Raw genomic sequence first — 22,483 nt, 5'->3', positions numbered from 1 at the left:
TCTGCTGTGGTATGGTGTTGCTGGGCACTGTTGAAGAACTGCCCGTGTTCCTCCCTGGAGGTGGATGAAGTAGTGTGCATATCTATTTTTACATGATCTTGTTAGTAAAGGGCTCTAGAAGCACTACCCAAGAAAGGCCCTATTGCAGCTACGGTCTATTATGCCTCAGATAAGTAATGCAGAGCAGATGTGAAGTTCATCAACAACATCTAACTAGTCAAGGGCTGACAGTTTGCCCTTGCTTCCTTTTTGTGATGCCTTTCTCCAAGCCCTTCCTCACTGTACTCTCATGTGTCCCCATATTCTTTCCCTTAGTTGTTTTTAAGGTGCCAGGAAAGAAGCTTTGGCTCTTTATCTGCCTGGAAAGCACCATGGGCATCTGTGGGGCTTATAGGAAATACCATGGATTGGGGAAGGCCATAAACACTTGACAATACACAAGATCCGCTAAGCCATCCCTGCAGTGCTCACGATAGATAGCCTGCCAGGCAGGCACAGCCACTTACAGACTTCCATCTCTTGCTCCTCGCACTTGGCGACGCCGGCGTCATTCGTTGCTATGCAGTAGTAACGGCCCGTGTCACCCTTGTGCACAGTGTGGAAGACCTGTTTTGGAGTTAACGCGTCAGAGACAGGAGACAGTACCACAGGCTCTTCACAAATAGCAAATGAGAAAAGAGGTCTAGACCCCACGGACTTGCAAACAGGTAAAAGGTCATTGTAGGCGGCAATGTCCTTGCTTGCCATTTGATCATATAGACCCCACGGGGAAAACACACCGTGTCTCCAAGCCTGCATCTGTACAGCCTCTAGAGAACCCCAGGAATTAGCTAGAGCGTTGCTACTTCGCAGGAGCTCTCGCTGCACATGCCTTCTTTTGATAACGGAGGTTGCAAACTGGACTGGGGGGCATTCTCCCCCAGGAAGACATCCATCAACAAGTAGAGTCCTTTTAGGGACAGAAATGTTACTTCTTGCATAGAGCACTTAGCTGTCACAGCAACAGATGCATTAGATACGGAGAAAGGGGAAAAAAATAAAAGAGGACTCCTGGACCACTTCTCCTCCCTCCCAATGAGGGGTTCTAATGTCTGCAAGGCCATGGCAGAGTACAGGATGGAGGGGAATCCTTCCCTCTGGTCCTCCTGAATTATCCTTCCCCACGTGGCCTCTTGGACTCTACCAGACAAGCAAGGGCCTGCAGTGTCTCAACTGGTTCCAGTTATTGCCGCCTCATCAACTCATTTGTGGGCACATACAAAGAGAACGACCCATTTCCTATGCTGAGCATCCCTGCCACAGCCCCTCCAGCTACATCCTTCCCAGTCATTCCCCCCGGGGGTATTACCAGAGTGCCGGTTTCTGGATTCAAGATGAAGGAGGAATTCTGGAATTTGGCATTAGATTTGGAGTCTGTCGGTAAAGGTTCGCTGTTGCGGTACCAGCTGTAAATGGGGGCTGGGTAGCCTTCATTCTCCTGGCAGTGAAGGGAAGCGGATTTGCCCACAGGTACGGCTTTAGGCACTCTGCACCTGGGAGTCACAGGTTTCACTGCAGGGGGTGTTGTGGTGGGGAGGGAGAAAGGCACAAGAAACATGAATGGATCTGGCAGCTCCCATCTATCCAAGTAGCTTCTTGGATCACGCACCAATGGTTCAGCTGGACCAACCCAGCATGACGGAAACCGTTACCCCTCCAGAAGTGAGACCCACCACGGAAACGACCTTCTCACGTGCTTCCAACAGATGTGCGATGCTGAAGCTGACAAAGCTTTCAGCAATTTCGCACCGGGTTTAAGCTCCAGACCACAGAGGAGGACTCGATCTTCGCAGTGACAATCACCACTTCCTCCCACACAGAGCAGCCCTCCAGAGAGGCTGACAAGGCCCATGATTTACCCAACAGCGCCTGCTAAGGTGTCGCGAGCTGAGCCAATACCTAGCACTGTGAGCTCGATGTTTAGTTCGTCGATGTTCTTTTTGTCGTTGGGCGCCGCCACTTCACAGCGGTATGTGGCTGTATCCATGCGGGTGACGTTTTTGATCACCAGCGACGTCCGGCCGTAAATTTCTGCACGCGTCGCGAAGTCTCCTAGAGATGGGACAGGGGAAGAGAACAGTCGTGGCCAGTGGTATACCATAAAGGCTACAAGTGCACCGCCTGGTGTGTCCAGTTCATTGTGCAAAGGACAGACTCTGAATGGGAAAGTATAACTCGTACTGTAGATCTCAAACCCCCGACAAACCTGTGGGGTAAAATGTCCCATGTTTGTCAGCCAAGGGTTCATCAACACTATAAAGCTAAATTGGGTTAAGTTTGATCTTAATGCACGGCAGCTCTTCTGGAACAGCACCATGTGGGGACATGCCCTGTTTGCTACTTAGCGTCTATATTCACTGCCAAACCGGACATCGCGTTTCCAATCGCCATCTCCACTTTGCAAGGTTGGCAGTGCTCCCTGTTAACAGTAAGTCCCACCTGCTGCTGTGGGAACAGCACTGCATTGCTTACCCCAAACAGCAGCCCTCCTCTGGCATGATGGAGGATCATCAAGGTTTCATATAGGAGGACAGGCAAGAGCAACATCTGGCCCTAAGAGCCACACTCGGCATTATCCTCTGACGCTCAAGGACCATATGTGAGACTGCAGGCCCAGGGGAAAGGACACTGCAGCATTTGTCTCGTGTTCATTCAACAAATGGTTTCACACACAGGGGGTCATTCCCTTCCCAGTCCCCCAGCTCTCTGTGTGGCTCTATATCTTGACTGCTAGCTTAAGGTGTGTCAGCAGGATCCAGTCCTCACTCCACACTGACCGCTGGCTGACCAGCACAGGTCCTAGCAGCAATCAGTACAAGTGCTCGAGTACTTGCTTTTCAGGGAATCATCTACTCCCTGCCCTCATGGCTTCTATGGTAATACAGCGGAAAAAGCAACAGATCTTCATACCCTGCATTTTATTGTCAAAGAACACATAGGAGGTTTCGCCGTGCTGGATCTTCTTCCACTCGATCCTGGGGTCAGGCGTCGTGGTGGATGTAATGATGCAGGACAGTTCGATACCTAGCACCAGAAATCAAACAACTCCAGATTAATCGGGAGCAGCTGTGTTTTCACTCTGCTCAGAGCAGCCTCACATGCTGTTTTTACTGGGCGGTGTCTCCTCCAAAGCAAAAAAGGCCCTGCCTTTCTTCTGCCTTGCAAACAGGAGCGCCACTGGGTTCCAGGAGCCTTGGGGAAGATGGGCCTCACAGCCAGCGAAAATAATAGCCATGCAGATAGCAACTGCTGAGAGAAAGGAACACACTGTACACAGTGGTGTCCAATTTATAGCAAACAAACCCTCACAGCGCAGGCATGTGGTACTAGCTTCATCTCTGATCGGCACACAAAGTGAGGCTAGGGTTACCGCTATCTCCCTGGACATTGTCTTAAGTTGCAGAGGTCACACTGGCATTGGCAGGAGAACATTTCATTCTCCTGTACCACCTTCAACTTGAAGGCCACATGGTATCTTGGGTAATTCAGCAACTCTGAGATTTCCATTTTACAGAAGAGGAAACGGAGGCACAGAGAACCGGCTGCCTGCCCGGTGGTCACAGTGAGTGTGTGTTAGCAGGGCCAGGAAAAGCCCATGCATCTCCCAAATGTCAATGCTATGCATTCCTATAACATTGCTTTCCTTTCTCGCTTTATGTCCAAGTGTCAAAGCTTTCCAAGAGGCTTCAACAGAGCATTTAGGCAAAGCACTTTGCTGAATGAGGACAAACCTAAGCACTTGGCTGAATGTCAGAGCCAGGCTCTACTGCCTCCCTCCATAAACCAGGTGCTATGAGAAATGCATGGACTCTTACTTCTTTCATGGATGCAAACCCACCACCATAGAGAGGCTGAATGCTCAAATTACAGACGCAACAGGTTCCCCGCAGCACTTACTTTGGAATTCCTGCACCACTGGTTTGAAGTCCTTGGATGTCAGCTCCACGGCCAGGATCCTACAGCCTAGGAAAACAAAAAGGGGAGTAAGAAACAGCACAGCTCATAAGTCACACAGTTAGAGATCGAATGCCTGGGGAGAAATCCTCTGAGCTGGCTTCAACACAGACCCGCTTCACTAAAGCTGTCGCTGGCCCATAATGGTGGACCTGCAGCCTTGGGTTTATTTAGACGCTATCTCTTTGTTCAAGACAAAAGGTTAAAAGCTGGCACAATAATGAAAGCAAAACTCCGCCTAGAGCCGCTCATTCCTGCTTATCGGGGGGAGAACCGCAGCATTTGGCTTGCGAAACAAATACGCCGCTGGTCAAGTTAATGCCACGTGAGACAGAGGGAAGGAGCTGATCTCAAGAATTGAAGTCCCTGTGTCTAAGTGGGGTTGGTCAACTCCCTTCAACCAGTCTACAGGTAATAACCATTTGTTTATTTAGCTTGGGGATTGCTTGGATTAAGAGGCCCCAAAGGAATTTAAAAAGTGAGATTAAAGCAGAGCTCAAATGGGAGGGATTTGGGAGGCTGAAATTAAGCAGACCACGGCATTCCTGGCCCTGCTGAGGTCAATGACAAATCTGCTGCCATCGAGTGGGCCAGCACTTCCTTCCCCACGGGGCGTTCACTCATGCACTGGCCCCTTCTGCTCCCAGCACGGTCACCGGATGCTTTACCATAGACCTCGGCAGGAGTAGCCAGGCCAGCACCACGCGCGAGGCTCTCGAAGCACGACGTTCTGATCGTGCCCGGTTCCCGCGGTTGGACAGCCGCGTGCATGCAGCGCCGCTCGGCACACGTACAGCTCTGGGGCAGAGAGAGGCAAGCAGCCGGCATCAGCAACCCACATCCCTGACATGGAGGAGGTCTGACAGCAAAGCATTCAAGGCCCTGCCAGTGCCCATTGCCTCCCATTGAATTATACACAGACAACGCCCCCCACCAAAACAAAGCCTGCTCCAAAGCCTTGCCTCATGGCCAGAGGTACTTGGCCACAACAGGACACCAGGGCCCAATATGGAGCCGTATTCAAGACCTGATCAAAAGTCCACTGAAGTCAACGGGAAGGCTACCATTGATTTCAAAAGGTTTCAATCAGATGCCAAGATAGGGAGGTGAAAACTACAGCCTCAGCGACACAAGGACTGATACAGCTAGGATCCTGTTTGCTCTGGGATGTAAGAGGCAGCTAGAGAAGGGAATCCAAATGAGATGCATTTGGAGGAGGAAAAGGAGCTCTGTCATCATAACAGACCACTGGAAAATTCCCACGTGCTTGTTATGTGGGGCACAAAAGTTTTCCAACAAATGACCAGTGACAAAAATAAAGTTAAAATCCCTATGGCTTAGTGGGTCAGAGGAGAAAAATTTGAGAAATGCTTGAGGTCTGTGAGTCCTACCAAAAATCACTGGGCTTCCGCTGCTAAATCCTTTAGACCTTTTTGGACATCTCCTCGCTAAATACTACTCATCAGTTGTTTATGTGCTGACACTTGTCATTCCAGACAAAGTTCCTGTCCCAGTGATGCCCTGAGAGATGGCAGGCTTGCCAATTTTAAAGACTCGTGGTCACCTCCAGAAATAATTACTGCGCAGATGAAGGTCATGAGGGCACTACTGACCAGAGGATGCCCCTGCCAGACCTTCCAAAGGATAAGGTGACTCTGCTTTCCATGCCTGCATGCAGAGAGGTTTGTAGAGAAGTTTGGGGAAGGCCAAAACTGAACAAAGATGGTGGCAGCAAGGCCCACGAGCCAGGGTGAGTGTGAAAAAAAGGCAGCATGGAAGGCACTTAGCTTTATACCATCTGAATTTCAATGCTTGACCTTTGGGAGTTGCAAAGAAGGCCAGGAAGTTTGCACAGTACTTCTGCAGTCATAGAAAATTAGGGTTGGAAGGGGGTCATTTAGTTCAACCCCCTACTCAAAGCAGGATCCTCCAAGGATGCAGATTCCCATACAAGCCTCTACCATCAGGGTTACTTCCCTCACTCAAAGGCTAAGAAATGGTGGGTGGTAAAAGTCACTTTGGTTCCTTCATTCCTTGGTTTATCAATGAGGAACAAAAAAATCCAAACAAACCTGGCACCCAGGTCTGGTTCGTGTGACGTGTTGTGTTCATAACAAGCAAGCCTCTTCCAAAGCAGCGGTGCTGCAGTGACAAGTGCCACTGAAATCCATGTAACATATTACTAGTATTGTCACCTTCCAGCACCAGCCGGTGCTGGTAAGTTATTCCAAGGCAGTTGTGATCCCAAAGGTATTCCCTCCAGAACAGCACAACTCCATCAAACTTGGGCCCCATCTCATGTCAGGGACATACAGCCCTGCAGCAAGATCTTTCCTGATCATAAAACATGAGAGATTTACGTCCACCCCTTGAGCACAAGAGGATGGTAGCAGGTTTCAGACATGAGCTGGGTCCTTGGAGACTTCAGGAGAAGTTCCCAGATTATTATGTTTATTGATGTGGGCATGGAATAGCTGCGGCCTCTTAAATTGCCGAGCCAGATTTATAGCTTCTGGTGCAGCAACAGAACATTGCAAGCAGCGTACGCCAAAGCAGGGCACGAAAAGGCTCTAGCCATGCAGGAAGCCACAAGCTGATCAGAGAGACTGCAAAGCGGCAGTGAAACCCCTTCTCATTGCTTGTCAAGATCGCTTCCACGAGCCCCACGGTAGCAGTCTCGCCAGAACAGCAGAAGCCATCAAGAAGTCATTTCCCAGCTGTTACCAATCCATTGCTTAAGCAGAGGGGAAGACTGTCTGATGTCAGGTACCACTACTGTCAGCAAGGGCTTCTTTTAATGGCTGCTGCTGTAGTTGCTTTGTTTTTGCCCATTACATTATCATCTGTGATTACAACCCTCATAGCTCAAGGAGCCTTACGCTAATTATATATCTTCAGGATAAAACGCAACCAGCACAGGGGAACAGTAAAGGACTCAGCATCATTTAAAAAACAGGATCTCTGTGATGTATTGGGCTCATGCAGCATCCCTGCACAGATACACAGCCACCCTCCAACCCTCTTCAGTCTTCATGCTTACACCTAGCAAAAGCACCCCAACATCCACAGCAGTGGCTTGAAGGACCTGGAGGGCTCGGGGATGCACAAGGTTGAAGCCCGAATGCCACCTCCTCTCCTGAACCGCATGCAGAACTATGCTGCAATGTCTGGAGCATGTTAATGCTGCATTTACTTTGGCCGAGGAGATCCAGCCCACACCAGTTCGAATGTTACACGCTGACAGCAACCTTTTTGAGCACAGCTGTATTTAAGAAGGCAACTACAAGATCGATTCTCTTCTTCAGTTGCTCAGAAACTCTCAGCAGAGTTCTGGAAGGGGTGGAAATCCTCCTAGAGTATCTTAGACTAAATGTGTCTATAACTAAGCAGCATGGCGGGTAGGGATTTCTGTTGAGTTCGTACCTTGAAGTACACCATGCTGTGAGAGGGCTAAAGGGCTCCATTGTTAAGAGTAACTAACTTCATGATTTCTTGATTCTTTCACTTTATAGTATGCACAAATGCATAATATCCTTCCACCTCTGCATGTTATATATACATCCAGGCACACATATACATATATATATATATATATATATATATATATATATATATACACACACACACATCCATGCTGCACGTGATTTTAAACACGTGCACACACAAATGCAAATTTACTGCATATTACACAGAGGTACCTGTCGTCAATCTGGTTGCTTTGCAGTTCCGAATGCATCTAAATCACGTGGGAACCCTGGGATAAGCTACACCGCTGATTATGTATCATCGCTGTCTTTACTATCTCTTTATGAGAAGTCTTCTTGCACGAGAGCAAACGATGCATTGCAAACATGTCAGCGGACGGTTCTGTGTCAACGTGCTTGTGACTGCCAATTTGGAGCTGCACCCTGCAGCACCCCCTCCACGCTGCAGGACGGAGGGAAAGGATGGCACAGCAAGGGCAAGCGGCAAGGAGACATGTTGCCCTACTCTGAAGCACGTTCATCCCAACCCAGGGCTGGTCCTGTCATGCCAAAATTGTGCTGTGTATGTGCAAAAAATGGGAACTGTGCCAGGTATGACAACTTCTGAAATCGGCTGTGGCAGGGATGGGCACAGCAGAGCTGAGGACTGGGACCCAGCAGGAGAAGAGGCGTGTGGAGAGCTGGGGTTTGTTCCCTGCTGGGTTTGAACTGTTTCCAGCCTGACTTTTGAAGGAATTTGTCTTCCTGTGCCTCTAAAAATCGGGCTCGTCACACCTGTGCTTCAGTGTCTGTCTTGAGAGCAGAGATGATGACAATGAATCACCTCTGTAAGATGCTTTGGGACCAGCAGATAAGAAGTGCTGATACCAGGGGAAAGCAATGAAACCTCAGGGGAATCCTGAGGTGCTTCCTGATATTTTTGCCCTTCCTGAGTTGTGTGGCCATGTCTGCTCTGGACAAACCTGCCCCCCACTTGCAGCCCAGAGGAGTCGTTCCTGGGGTGCCCCTTGAGGTGGCTCTCGTGACCTCTTTCTCCAGGTATCTGAGAGCACCAGCTACCTGTGGTAGGGCCCTTTGAAAAGCCCAGCCCCAATCCAGTAGTGCAAACAGTAGAAACTTGCAATGCTGACTGAGTTTGCCTGTACGTTCACTCTTGCATCCGCACGCCAGGCCAAAGCCCCTTTGCTTCAGAAGGCAGGCATCCTGGGCTGTCTAAGCACCTAGAAGAGCCACAGGTATCCAGGCTGTAGCTGTACTGGTCTATAGTCAAAAGGAATCAGAACTTGTGACAGAGGTGATATCTTTTATTAGACCAACTAGGTATTTGCAAAAAAAAAATTCTTTATTTGCAAGCTTTGGGGCACAGAAGAGTGCGAAAAGATTGTAAAAGTTCTAGGTAGAAATGCAAACTCATGTCACAGAAGAGCTGAAGGTAAAATCTCCTGTCTGGAATAGTTCATTTTGTGCAGACTAGGCTCAGAGAAAAGTTGGAACAGTCTTTTTACCTAGAAGAGCGACAGGAGGTCCCTGACGCCTGCTCCCCGTGGACAGAGGCAAGACAGACTCGGGCAGGCTCCCTGCTGCGCAACAATAAAGACACGTAGTCAGAGCTTTGCAGACGGCAACCCATCTACGTTCACATCCAAATTTAGCAACAGTCTGGGCCCAGGGCCTGGTCTGCAGAAACTGATAACAGTTCCAAAAAGGCCATGCCGCCCCTGTAGCCAACCAGTTGAGGAAAACACCCCAGCCGGCCATAAATCCTCAGTGCTATGAGAGCTGCCCATGCTAGCAGGGTTTTATTTTTACCAGCAACATAAAACAGCAGGACAGATTGGAGATGCAGTTTGTACTGCCTCTTTAGAAGGAAGCCAAGTCCCTGACAGACTGACAAACAAAGAAGATGCGTCTGCGCAAGCTAGGAGCGCGAGGTGCGCTCAGCGAGGAGAAAAGCAAATGGGACGTGACAGGGAGGTCTGCGTCAGGGTCTCCCCATCTGCCACGGAGCTGTTCTCCCCTCCTCCTGTCACTGCCTGCCGGCTGCGGCTCGAACCCGGGATGCACTCTGTTCTCTTCGACAGTGCTGCCTGTCTGTTAGGTAATGATCCGCAGTCACCTGTACCCAGTTAGGAGACAGCATTGGTAAAAGACGGTTTAACATCCGCGGTGCTGTAGCACCTATAGCAGTCATCCAGAGCGGGGTCCTGATGTGCTGTACGTTACATGCGTGCTGCAAATGACTGCACCTGCCCCAAGGAGTTTGCAACCTGAAATGGTCACAGGACAGTGCTCAGCTGCTAAGAACAAGGGATGCTGGCTGGCCACTGGACAAGACACTTCACTTCTCTGGGTTTCTACTTCCCCAGCTGCAAAATGGCAATGAGGATGCTTACCCCTCCCCTGCCCCCACCTTGGAAAAGAGCTTTGAAATCTCTGGGTGATTGGAGCCAGGTAGATAGAGCACAACTAGTAACAACTCCTAAAAAAATCAAACCAGGAGACAGCACTCCTGTGACAGGGTGGCATGCACCTCTAAGCCAATTCAGATTTCATCAAGTTAGCCAGAGGCCCCCATATTTTTAAGAAGCCAAATTCTGACAAGGTACAATTAAAGAAACCATTTGCTAGAAGACCGACATATAAGCCAGTGGCAAGGTGATTGGCCTGCACAAGCGATCTGGCAAAACACATCACAGCTGCAGACAGCAAAACTCTACCCCCGTGAAAAAAGCGTGCGACTTCGATACGGTGACAAATCAGGAGCAAGCCAGGATCCCCGGAGTGGCATTAAACTGCACGTAATAGCCACGCTGAATTTCACAGTGACCGTCGTGTGGAACATCCCATTGCTCCAGGTAAAGTCTACAGTTGGGGGCTGGAGCGGGGAATAATTTAATACCATCTTCCCCGTTCAGAAATCCAGATGCTTGTCTGCTTGTCTCTTTCGGTGCTAATAATGCCAGGCACTTGCCTCTGCCTGACGTTTTGTGGCATCATAACACATTTTCTCCCGCTGCTCGAACCATGTCAGTACTTGAACCTATCCGAACGGAGGTCCCCTTGCCCACCCCACCCCACCAATACAATGCAGTGCAAACCCTATGTCAACAGTAAGTTTGCTGAAGCAGGTTCGCCTTTTCTGCATGTTCAGCAATAAACACATTGTCTGGGCTAAATTAATTAGGCCCTGATTATAATCTCCATTCAGTGTGTGGCTGCCCTGGCCCAGGGGGAGCTTGCTGCAGATGTTGGCCCCAAGCCTGCAGTGTAAATGCAATGTCAAGCACTTGTCCTCACCTTGCAGACACCGAAGGCCGGGCAGGTTGATGGGTAGGTAATGGGACGGTGCTACAGTACCCTGCACCCAAGAGACCCCCATGGCTTGAATCGGTGCCTTTGTGTAGTTCCTGCAGACAAGGCCCATTAACAAGCAGCCCATGCACACTGCTTGCTTCTGACAGGAGGATTTACTGTTCTACCTCCTTCTCAGACAGCAAAGCCGTTTGTATACAGGCAGCCTACACGCCTGCACACAATGGAGAAACAACTCGCTGGAGAGATGCGAGGGAGCCTGGCAGAGTCCTCGCAGACAAAGGCCTCTGCACAGCACAGCAGCCATCTGCAGAAAGCACCTTCCCTCGCCGGGTCAGAGGCAAGCCCAGGTAGGTGTTTGCATGGGACAGCTGGTGAAGATCAGAGGATAATTCCTCCTGCCATCCCCTGGGGACGTCACCTCAGACACCCGCCTACCCGGGGGTGTCTACTGTGACATTTAGGGTCAACCATGAGGGTCACCTTCACCAAGCCTGAGCCATATGGGTGGTCCATCTCTGCCTATCCTACCCGGCTCAATTCAGAGGGAGGGAAGTGTGAGAAGGCTGATTTCTTGAAGGGCACGAGCCCATGACTCGCCTTCCCTGTGTTTGGCTGATTCCAGGCAGGAGGGCACAGGGTGGCCAGATGCCAGAGGCTGACAGATGTCCTGCACTGAGCCCTGCCATGCTCAGGTGAGTGCTGAGCATGGTCGAAAGATGGGTGTGGGGCCTTGGGTGCTTTTCAGAGTAGAAGCAGCTGCAGCTGGAGTTTTACTATAGGGGGAGGAACGAAGGTAGGACAAGAGGCATGCTGGAGAGTAGCTGCTGGGGATGTCCCTGGCGGGTTTGGAGAGGGAGGGCTGGGTGCGCTTGGGGGCATCTCTGCCAGGACGTGCTGGAGACGCAGTGTAGATATACCCGGGCTGACTCGTGGGGTTTTGGGACCCAACAGGGAACTGAACGTGGTTTTCCTGACTCCCACGCTTAGACCCTGACTCCTGTCCTTCCACACAGGACAAACAGAGTAGAGGAACCAGACCCTTTTTCACTGGATCTCGCGTGCATGGAGAACAGGAAGTGAAGCGACGGGGTAAGTCTGTTCACATACATCAACAGTAGCTGCTATGGGCCGAGTCCTGCCTGGTTTGCAAGCTGGGGGCGAGATTACCTTCTCACTGAACATGTGCACAGCCTATAGTGCCGTGGGGGTCCCATCCCCAACTTCAGCTTCAAATACCTTCACGATACAATCCATAAAGCAATCACTTCTGCTGAGGAAGTGGGAAATGAGTCCTAGAGATAGGGGATGATGTTCAGCTGGGGAACGAAGGATGTTAAACCTGCAGAGGAGGAGAGCGAGCCCCCTGGCACCCTCTTCCCAGCCTCCCTGCAAACTCTGCCTCCCCAATCTCCTTTTCCCTTCTTGGCAGAGGCGCAGCACCCACAATATGGTGACTTCCCCGTGACCAGCCAGGAGAAGGGAACACAGCTTCTGCCTAATACCAGAAACCTCCAGTTGGGAGATAACATCCTGCCAGGAAAACTGACTGTGGGCTAAAGCTCCCACGTGACAGCGCTTCCTGGGAAGTGACAAACAGGGGCTTATGGTGATACTGCATGACTCAGAAGGGAGGATCAGGGGTGAGGCAGCTTCTGCACCAGGCCTTTGCAATCGCCAGGGAGGAAGTAATGAACAGATGCTGACTGCTTCACTGGGAATTTATAAAACATCACCTTTGATTGACAGTTCTTCCTATTCCTTTAAGTAGCAAACCAATGTTGAGCTATTACAATCCTAGAACTGCCCGGATTTTCTCAATATTGGTTATCAAAATGTGTGGGATCAAGGGCCGCTGACAGACGTGAGGAAAAAAACCCCAGTGCTTTATTGGAAGAGGCAGCATGTTAGTTTGGCCCGGCTCTGCAACGCCTGTATAAATCGGGTGCTTCAGCAGGGCTTTTTGGCGCTTTTATCTAAAGCTTTTTCAATCACCTATTAGATAAAAGTATCAAAAAGCCCCACTGAAATGCCCGGTATATACAGTGTTGGGCAAGCTGGGTCCAACTAATGCAGGGGTGGGCAAAATGTGGCCCATGGGCCAGATGTGGCCTGCCAGGCCATTCGATCCGACCCGCTCGGCTCCTAAAAAATGTAGAAAATTAATATTTATCTGCTCCTGACTGCCTGTCATGCGGCCCTCGATGGCTTGCCAAAACTCAGTAAATGGCCCTCCACCCGAAATAATTGCCTGCCCCTTAACTAATGCGATGCCTGTTCTGGGCATGTGCTGTGCTTGGTGCAGGGACACACTGAGCTTAAAGCACCGTTTTATTTTTTTTCATGTCTGTAAGCAGCTAAGGTGTCTAAATCCCCTAGACCCCACAAATCAGCAGCTCCTACAGCTGCCTTCACACGATAGTCAAAGCACTTTGAAGCCCTTTAATAAGACTTGAGCTCATGTGATGCAGGCAGTAAGCACAATCCTCATTTTCCAGATGAGACACAGCAGTATAGGATGCCACCAAAGGGAACAGAGCCAAAGTTATCTTTGAGGTCTCCTGCAGTGTGCAGCACAGCTTCCCTAGAGTCCTGAAAACAGAGCCCATAGGGAGGGTAAACAGCAAAAGAAATGGAAAGATTTAAAGACAGGATTGGCAGCCAATGCATGACAATGAGGAGTTAATACTCATGTTCGCTCCCACTTGCATTCCACTGTCCACAGTCCAACCCCACAAGTAGCCATACAAATGTATTCAGCATTGTTTCTAACATGCATATATAAAGCTTTTCCTCCCAGCAGCAGTGGGACACTAATCCCATGGGGTGGAGAGCAGGAGGGAGCCAGCCGATGGCAGTGATAGGAGTCAGGCAGGAAGCTGTGACGTTCTTGCAGACAATGGCCTTTCCCCAGTCCTTGCAGCTGAACCCTGTGCAGTGGCCATGCTGCATTCTCACTTTGGACACTCCAGACAGCTACACATATGGCAGAGGAAGCTGCTAATTAGACAGGGGAAGTCTCCTGACCAGAGCAGGGCTCAGGTGAACCTTAGCTGAGGCAGGAAAGGGAAGAGGAAAGTGACCCTTACTGTGGTTGTCTTTGGTGGGGGGTTGCTTTGAGATGGCACAGCATCTAACACCGGGCAGGTTTCAGGTTACTTGCAGATCCCAGCCAAGGCCCCACTCCCAATCGACAGTAGCTTCCTTCTTCCTATGTGGAAGGGGAGGTTTCTTTGTGCACAACGGGTGTCTCCAAGATGTGTGAAATCCCAAACCGGTCTTGTAAGGTGCTCAACTCTTCCCACAGGTGGGATGCCCTACGCTTCCGCAGCTCACACCCGGGCCAAGGAAGATGTGAACTAACGCACTGTCACTCCAGGCTCAGCCACGCTCTTCAGCATTGGGCCGAGTCTGAAGCAGTAAGACTGAGACTTGCAGAAGTTTGGCCTCCGCTTTCTGCAATTCTCATCTCTTGAATCCTTACTTCTCCACCCCGCAGCCCGGCCAAGAAAAACATAGGGCCAATTTGAAGTTCTGCTCATCAGCAAGTAACAGGATTGTCTTCCTATGGAAAAATGGAAGCTGGGAAAAGACCAATAATCAGCACAGGCAACAGCGAGAAAGGGTGGAGGAGGAAAGGAAACTGTGCGGGAGAGCGAGAGAATTGTTTGTGACAGGGCTGGAAACAGCTTCCCTTTTAGGAACTTCTTTCCAGATTTCCCTGCATCATCGCTCTCTCTCTTCTGTATAATTTTAGCCTCAGGTCTAAAATACAACTGTCTAGCTAATGTGTCGCACAAAGCACATTAAAGAATGAACTTTGTAGGTGACAGATTTTAGGCACCGGGGGAGCGTGAACATCTGCCTACAAGCTCGCTACTAAGAGCCTGTGAAACGTTACTGTTGTCATTCTGTACAGTACAGTTTTGGCCAGCTTCTCACTGCCTGGAAGCTGTGAATCTCCTATAACGTAGGCAGCAGATCCAGGTGAAGGCAAACAGATGTACAGGAGGGAGTTGGGCAAACCGCAGGCTTGGAGATGGGTGAGGCCTGGGGAACTTCTCCAAAAGACAGCCACAACTTGCAGCAAAACTCAGCGCCAGCTCTCAAGGCTCCGATCAACTCTGGGGTAAGCCACAAACTTGGGGGTTGCACACCAGGGTCAACTCTGGCCTCTCGTCCTGGAACTGAATCAGGAGCTAGAGAGAGTCTGTGAGCAAAGTTGCTTGCAGCCATGGGGGTTGAAAATGGGAAGAGAGTAAGGCCAACAAATCAGCTAGATGCCACTGGCTTACACGTCCCTGGGGGAGAGAAGTATCAGGAAGTCGGCGTGGTTCTGCCTGACAGGAAAGAAGCCATCCCAGCCCTTCCAAACCTGGATTTCTGCCCGCTGCAAGCAGTCCCAATGCATGTGCTGGAGGCAGGTCCTGCATGAAAAGGTTAACAGATTTCTTTGCTACAGAGTGGAACAGGCCGCTCAGCTGGGAGCCGGCTTCTTGCTCCCGCCTCTTCCCATAAGCATCCCTGGCTGCTATTTTTAGCTAGACTGTTTGCATCCTGATCAGAGGCTCTTTTCCCAGGAAGTCTCCTGCTGCTGCAGCGAGAGGGCTGCTATGCGCGTGGAAGAACTGGATCAGACTTGCATCGATCAGCCTCGTTTGGTTTTGCTGTCCTGCCAGGTTCTTGGGTGGAAATAGAAAGCCACGAGGAGACCCCGTCAGGGTCCAGGGGCTCATCCACAGCGCCTGCCAGCAGTGAATTAGAAGCATTTTAAATGCTGACAGCAATCCCAGAAAAGCCACGAGAGCAGGCCAAACATCCAAGCACGTCCCTCAGAAGCTGGAGTGGACAGGACTCGACAACCAGCATTCAAGAGTGGAAGTGACAGTGGAGGCAAGGGGAAGCCAGCTGAACACCAGGATCGGCTTTGGACAGTGATCTACTAGGCTTGGTAAAGTCTGGATCAGGTCAAGTGCTAGGAAAATGCACCAAGAACAGTCCCCTCCAGCAGCTGGGAGAAACAGTCGAAGTGACCTCACAGGGCTGTGCCATGCCACCTTGCCTGCCATCTCAACCCTTAGCCAAGTCCAGTAGCAGTGACTCAGAGCCCCCCTCCTTCAGCTTCACAGCCCCGAGCTGATCAGCATGTGTCATCAGCAACTCCTCTGTGGCTGCCCAGGGTGATATAGGTAGAAGCCCTGCTTATAACGTCTACTGTACAGTGCCTAGTTTAACACCTACCTTTAACACCTACGTCAACCATGTAGATGCACCAGAGATGGGCCTGTACATCTAGTGGTTGGCTCCATCAGGCCGCGCACATGGACAGCCCCTGAGTTATCCACCTGAGCACTGAACATTGGAGGAAGGCCTGGGAGGTGGGTGTGCCTTGTGCATCCCATGCACTGAGCAGCAGGGGCCGGCTCTTAGCGCCTGGCATGATAGTGGAGCTGCCGTCAGGAACAGCAATTCAACAATGGCCCCTTCTTGCTCTGTTCCCTGTGTGGCTTGGAGTTGCATCAGCTGCAAGCAGACAGGGAACATATTCCTACTGTCAGCAGCCCCATGGGAACCAGCCCGGCCAGAGGACAACAAGCAGCATTCACCTCTGCCTCATGCACCAGTGCCGTGCTGCTGTCCCATCCTTCTGGCAGACCCTGGGTTGATGGCCAGGGCAGAATGGGTGCTAAGGGAACAGGATTCCAGGCCTGCCTTGCAGGACCATTGGCTGGACACAAAGAGGATCCAGGCAGGACTTCTGAGCATCCCACTAGAGGAATTAAATTGAGCCCCTGCAGCCCCTTCCACGCACACCGTATGCCTGCCTGTAGCTGTGTCTCCATCACTGACCCCCTGCGCAGCACTTGCCAGTACATATGAGCACTACGGGGGGGTACAGGCTGCCCTTAGGGTCATGTTCTGGCTTTCAGGACTTGCCCAGGGGCCAGCAGCAGTCCCCGCACACCGTGCAAAGTGTCTGACAGCTGTGCCCACCTTCCACTGCATGGGCGCTTAGTCCTTATGTTCTGTGGAAAATCCAAGCCATGGTCCTTTAATGACAAGCACGTTTTCCATAACATCTGCCCCCTGCAGTAAAGACTGACAGAGCCTCTCTCTCCTGGCTCCTTTCCCAGATGGGAAGCGGATAATGGATGGGGTGGGGACAGCACATCCTGCAAAATCCATCCAAGCCATAAGCCAGGGCTGGTTTGACAGCAGCACCCATCCTCTGCTAGGAGCCCACAAGCCTGTGCATGGCTCACTCTTCAACCCAGCAGACAAACAGCTGCTAGAAGGAGGTACCAGCTAGGCCCGGGGCTGCTTTCCTAAGCAGAGGTAGCACAAATCTGAGAGGAGACTCCCCACACCTCACTCCTCCGGTGATTCTTCCCATCTGTGGCCCAGTCCAGATCCTGCTGCACCACCCCGAAATCCTGCAGCTCTGGGAAGCCTCAGAGTGAAATCCTCCTCCCTTGAAGCCCCAAGTGAGCACACAGCCTCATTGCACCCAGTGCCACCAGCTCTCTTTCTTGTCTAGACATCCTTCCTCCTTGTGCCTGTCTCCCACTCTCTCTGCCAACACTGATGAATAACTGCAAGCGGCCAAACATTTTCAGAGAGCACGGGATTGAGGGATGCTCCAGGCAGCCTGAGACCTGCATGTCCTAAAAAGGCCTTGGGAACTGAGCTCTTAAGACAGGCCAGACGCCACTCCTGTTACTGCACCTAAGACAGAGCCCCACACCCCATGCAGAGGTTAAAGGGCTGAAGTTCATACAAGGCTGCCACCATAAGGAAGCCAAGCTCCCTGGAAGTCAGTGGAATTGCAAACACTTACCCCAGCAGTGAGCCTGGCCCAGCACATCCGCACAACAGAAGGATCTTCTTGTAACTGCAGCAGAAAAGCCGCAAGCCCAGGGCAGCACAACCTATACTGGAGAGCAGGGCAAGTGCAACTTAGGTAGCCTGGGAAGACTGCTGCACCCTCCTTCCCCGATTCCACAGGGCTCCTGGACCTCGCCAGGCAGGGAGATGGACGGTGGCACCTTCACGGAGCAGACACGTCCAGACTGGCTCACAAGCCACCAGTAGCTGCCTGCGACTCTTCACAAAGCACGTCATCATAGGGATTCTTACTCCAGGCACTGGATATGTCTTTGCTGCAGCCGTGAATAGTGTAACATGCACGCTCTCTCTCTCTCTGTCCACCGTGGTGTGTATTCCTGGACATACTCTAGTTTTCCTGTTGACCTGGAGTCTGCTACTGGGAAGTGGGCATGTTGGTGCAGCTCTGGTTATTGTCAAATACTCCTGAGCCAGCAGGGCTGAGCCCCACGAGTTAAAGGAACGCAGCAGCTTAGGAGTCAATTCCTTACCCCAGCTGGCACCTGCTGAACCCCGAGGCAGCACACTGATCTAGCAGAACCCGCTGCAGACATGCAAGGAAACCCTGCCAAAAGCAAAGCTGTTCCCTGGCATGCGTATGGCCCAGCTACACCTGCAGGGCAGCTGCTGAAGCCCAGAAATTCTCTGCCCTGATGCAGGCAGGCCTTGCTGGGACCTTGACCCTCACCCCAAGATCCTACCGGCTGCTTCTAAAAATACCTTGTATGCCTCGTGTCTGAGACGGCAGAGGGAGCAAAATGCAGCTGAGCGCCTCTTAGATTGCTTAGCATCCCATTTCCACATCAAAGCACCACTTTAAACACCACTGCCAGCAAGTCACGTAATAATTCACGGCCCGTCTGTCCCGGTCAGCTCAGCCAGACCCATCCTAGCACATCCTCGAGCTCTCCTTTAATCCAAGTTCTCCCGAGACCAGGTGGAGATTTAGGAAGAGAAATCTCATTACAGGAAGATCAAATGCAACCACCTGGCAGCGAAGTGCAGGTATGTGTGTGGAGCTTGCCCCTTTCCTAGCATTCAAGAGTACTATAATACCAGCAAGGCACCTGCCTTTCAACAGCCAGATGGTAATGTCCAGCATCCAACAAGAGAGTCTTTGGAGCACAGCAGAAGAGGACAACCCTTTCCTTTCAAAAAACAGATGCAGCAGTAGGATTGGTCCTATTCCCATCAGGAAGCGTCTCAGCTCCCCTGCTCTGGGCACATGGCCTCTGGAAAGGAAGTGTTGTCAGGCTGCACCGTCTCCTCACTACCATGCAGCACGTCTTATATGCCCAGCCAGCATGAAGGAGCCATTTGAAACCTGCCAGTGCAGATTCAGGAAGTGGAAAGCCAGTTATACAGAGCACCCAAGGGATGTTCCAGCAGCAGGTCTGTGCTGAAGGACTGCAGGATGACCATGATTTTACTACCCAGGCCTAGAAGCCACAATCAGGTCTTGGGAGCCTGCTGTGTCGGGTGCTGCACATGCACATGTGGAAGAGACCGAGTTTAGTCCCATGTTTATTGTGTCAGTAGAGCTGTCAGATCCCTACAAGTCAGTGCTGCCAGATCCATACAAGTCAGTGCTGCCAGATGACTGCCCTATCTATCAGCGCCATCCGCACCACCTAGATAGAGCCTGTGCATCAAGCTAGGTTCCTTTTCAGCATCACATACTTGCATCTGGAGTTCTGCCATCAGGATGTAGCCCACAAACTCATCAGCAATGTGCAAGGGGCACTACAACTTCACTTCCAGCCCTAGTGCTTTGGATCAGCCCCTAGGTCTGCAAAATCAGGAGTCAGAACACTTGTACCTAGATGAGCCTCTTCTAAGCTACACACAGAAACCTTCAACAATTACAGCAGCCACTTACTGGGCCTGCCACATCCTCTGTGACACTAAGCGCTACAGGAAGTTGCCAGAGATCATGCAGGTCAGTGGCAAGGCTGGGACAAGGTCGCCGAAGTTCCTGCCTCCCAGTCTCTACACTCCGGACGAGGCCGAGACAAAGGATGCAGAAATGTGGGAGGGAGCAGAAGCCCTTTTTAGACGGTGCCCCTCACTTTGTATTTGTGGCTCATGCACGCTCACATGTGACACAGCCCCACGGGGGACAGCCCAAGAGCCAGCCTCTGCCCTGTGCAGGCCCTGCAGCAGCATTGTCTAGCTCCTTATTTTGATGAAGCTGCTCCGAGATACCTTGGGCACAAGAGACAGCTGGTAAAACTCAGCTCTGCTTTACTTGCCTTAAGCCAAAAGCTCCCTTTTGTTAGCGAACCGCTGCTAATAGCTCTGTCTCATTTGTTAGCAATTTAGGGAACGAGCCTGCGATTGTCTGAAGTCTGGCGCTGCAAAAAGAGCCTGGATAATAAGGTCTGAAAGAGAAGATTCCTCCCGACAGACCCACAATGCTCTAGTAATCCTAGTTAATGCCCTGCCAATGGAAAGTGCTGTGCAACAGTCAGGCAAAGAGGCACCAGCGTCTGGCCGGGAGGAGGCTGTGGCGCTGTTCTCCCCTTCGGCTGCGACAGGATGGCTGCAACGTGAGAATCCGGGAGCTCAGATACAGCAGCCATGAAGTTTGCTGGGCAGATGAGCAGGGCTCACAGGAGGAAGTTTTTATCCCAGTGGGTGAGACTAGGCATGGAGCATAGGGCCAACTGCTCTCAGAGAAATAATCACTTGCTCCAGGCATGTGTATCAGTAGGATTAGGCCCCCTGAGAACAAGGCGGCAGGCTTGCTATAGATACGGCTGTGCCTAATGTGCTCCGCAGGGCAGCATCTGGATGTAGCTCTTCCACCATAAGGTGGGACTGTCATTTCGGGATCCCTGTCGCTCATGCCAAGAGCTGGAAGGCGGTCTGGCAAACAGGCCCCATTCTCTGCAGGCGCCCCCAGATGAACTTGTGTGCCTTGACAACAGCCTCACTGTGGCCAACCCAGGACGGCCTTAACTGGGGACTCTGGAGCTAAAAGCACGAGCTGCTCAGCCAAAACTCCCAGCTCGGGCTGCAGTGGTTTCATAACTTCTCCAGCTCGGATGCAGAGAACATCCAGTGCTCGTGCCTCGGTCACCCCAGGCTGCCAAGCACAGCCCTGTGTGGAGTCCAGCTCACATGCAAAACAGAGCACTGTGGAAGGGATTGTGTGGGCTACCCAACATGCTGCGGGTTTGCAATTCATGCCACCCACCCACCTGCCTGGCCTGTTGTGGGCACAAAGCACAGTCAGCAGCACAAACACAGAATCATAGAAAGTTATGGTTGGAAGGGACCTCAGGAGGTCACATCTAGTCCAACCCCCTGCCCAGAGCAGGACCATCCTCAGCTAGATCATCCCAGCCAAGGCTTTGTCTAGCTGGGTCTTAAAAACCTCCAAGAATGGAGAATCCACCACCTCTCTGGGTAAGTTCCAGTGTTTTACTACCCACCTAGTGAGAATTTTTTTCCTAATATCTAACCTAAACTTCCCCTGCTGCGACTTGAGACTGTTGCTCCTTGTTCTGTCATCTGCCCCCACTGAGAACAGTGCAGCTCCATCCTCTCTGGAAACCCCTTCAGGGAGTTAAAGGCTGCTACTAAATCCCCTCTCAGCCTTCTCTTCTTCAAACTAAATAAGCCCAGTTTCCTCAGCCTCTCCTAAGTCACGTTCCCCAGCTCCCTAACCATTTTTGTTGCCCTCCATTGGACTCGCTCCAATTTGTCCACGTCCTTTCTGTAGTGGGGGCCCCAAAACTGGACACAGGACTCCAGATGTGGCCTCACCAGTGCCGAAGAGAGGGGAAGAATCACTTCCCTCAATTTGCTGGCAACACGCCTACCAATGCAGCCCAGGATGCCATTAACTTTCCTGGCAGCAATCGCACACTGTTGGCTCATATCCAGCTTCTTCTCCACTGTCACCCCCCAGGTCCTTTTTTGCACAGCTGCTGCCCAGCCAGTGAGTCCCCAGCCTGTACTGGTGCATAGGACTGTTTTGCCCTAAGCACAAGACTTCGCACGTTGCCCACACCAGTCCTGTTCACACAATTGCTGTCTTGGGAGCCCAAGTGGAGACACTGTGATGGGGCACGGTTCTCAGGAAGAGCTGAGCTCCTGCCCTATGGAAACCAGGCCTCCTACAGCTGGGTGCCCAAAGCCACTCCTCACTGCCTTCAATCACGGCTCCAGCATCTCTCAGCAGATCCCAGGCCATTTCACTCTATTCCTAGTTTCAAAGGTTGTTTTCTAAGTACCAGTGCCAGCCACCTGCCCAGGACTTCCTAACCTAGGGACACCACAGATGCCAGCGCCAGCACTGAAGGTCCCAGAGCCATGGAGGAGGAGGAAGCCTGGGCCTGGCGTGTTCAGCTGCCGCTGCCGGGGCCCTGGAACTGGCAGGCAGCCAGCCTGACACAGAGACACAAAGCAGGCCAATGTGTGCAGTACAAAAGGGCCACGCTTATTTACCGGTCTGATCTCACCCCACGGCTGCACGTTGAAGACGGTTTACAGACTACGAGGGAATTCAATTGGGAGATACCTCTGCATCTGCACTGCTGCCATCCCCTGGTCTTTTATCTCCCTTCAGCTGGCTCCATGCCAGGAGATGAACAGCTCTTAATGTCATTTATCTTCCTACTTAAGAGCAAGTTTAACAGCTAGCTGTTAAGGGAGAGGAGGCTGGAGCGCTTTGAAGCAGCTGTAAATTCTGCTAACAAGTACTTTGGCCTTTCCCTGAAAATGATATTGCTTCTACACAAAGGATAGGCCAGGGAACTGAAGATCCCGGGGCTGAGAGGGGAGGAGAAGGGAAGGGCCGA

General features: G+C 51.4%; 1 protein-coding gene across 1 annotated transcript in view; it reads right to left on the bottom strand.

Annotated features, from left to right (window-relative positions):
• Positions 1-22,483, bottom strand: part of JAM3 (junctional adhesion molecule 3) — a 37,850-nt gene that overhangs the window by 7,385 nt on the left and 7,982 nt on the right. The window contains exons 2-6 of the mRNA XM_006262805.4: positions 3,937-4,002; positions 2,950-3,063; positions 1,939-2,091; positions 1,349-1,551; positions 507-606 (exon numbers count right to left, since the gene is read on the bottom strand). Of these exons, the coding sequence (XP_006262867.1) occupies positions 507-606; positions 1,349-1,551; positions 1,939-2,091; positions 2,950-3,063; positions 3,937-4,002 (636 nt within the window). The remainder of the gene's footprint in view (positions 1-506; positions 607-1,348; positions 1,552-1,938; positions 2,092-2,949; positions 3,064-3,936; positions 4,003-22,483) is intronic.

This window comes from Alligator mississippiensis, chromosome 16 (genome assembly GCF_030867095.1).
Source record: "Alligator mississippiensis isolate rAllMis1 chromosome 16, rAllMis1, whole genome shotgun sequence".
NCBI lineage: Eukaryota > Metazoa > Chordata > Crocodylia > Alligatoridae > Alligator > Alligator mississippiensis.
Note: the sequence above shows the minus strand (reverse complement) of the source record. Positions and strands in the feature narration are given on the sequence as shown.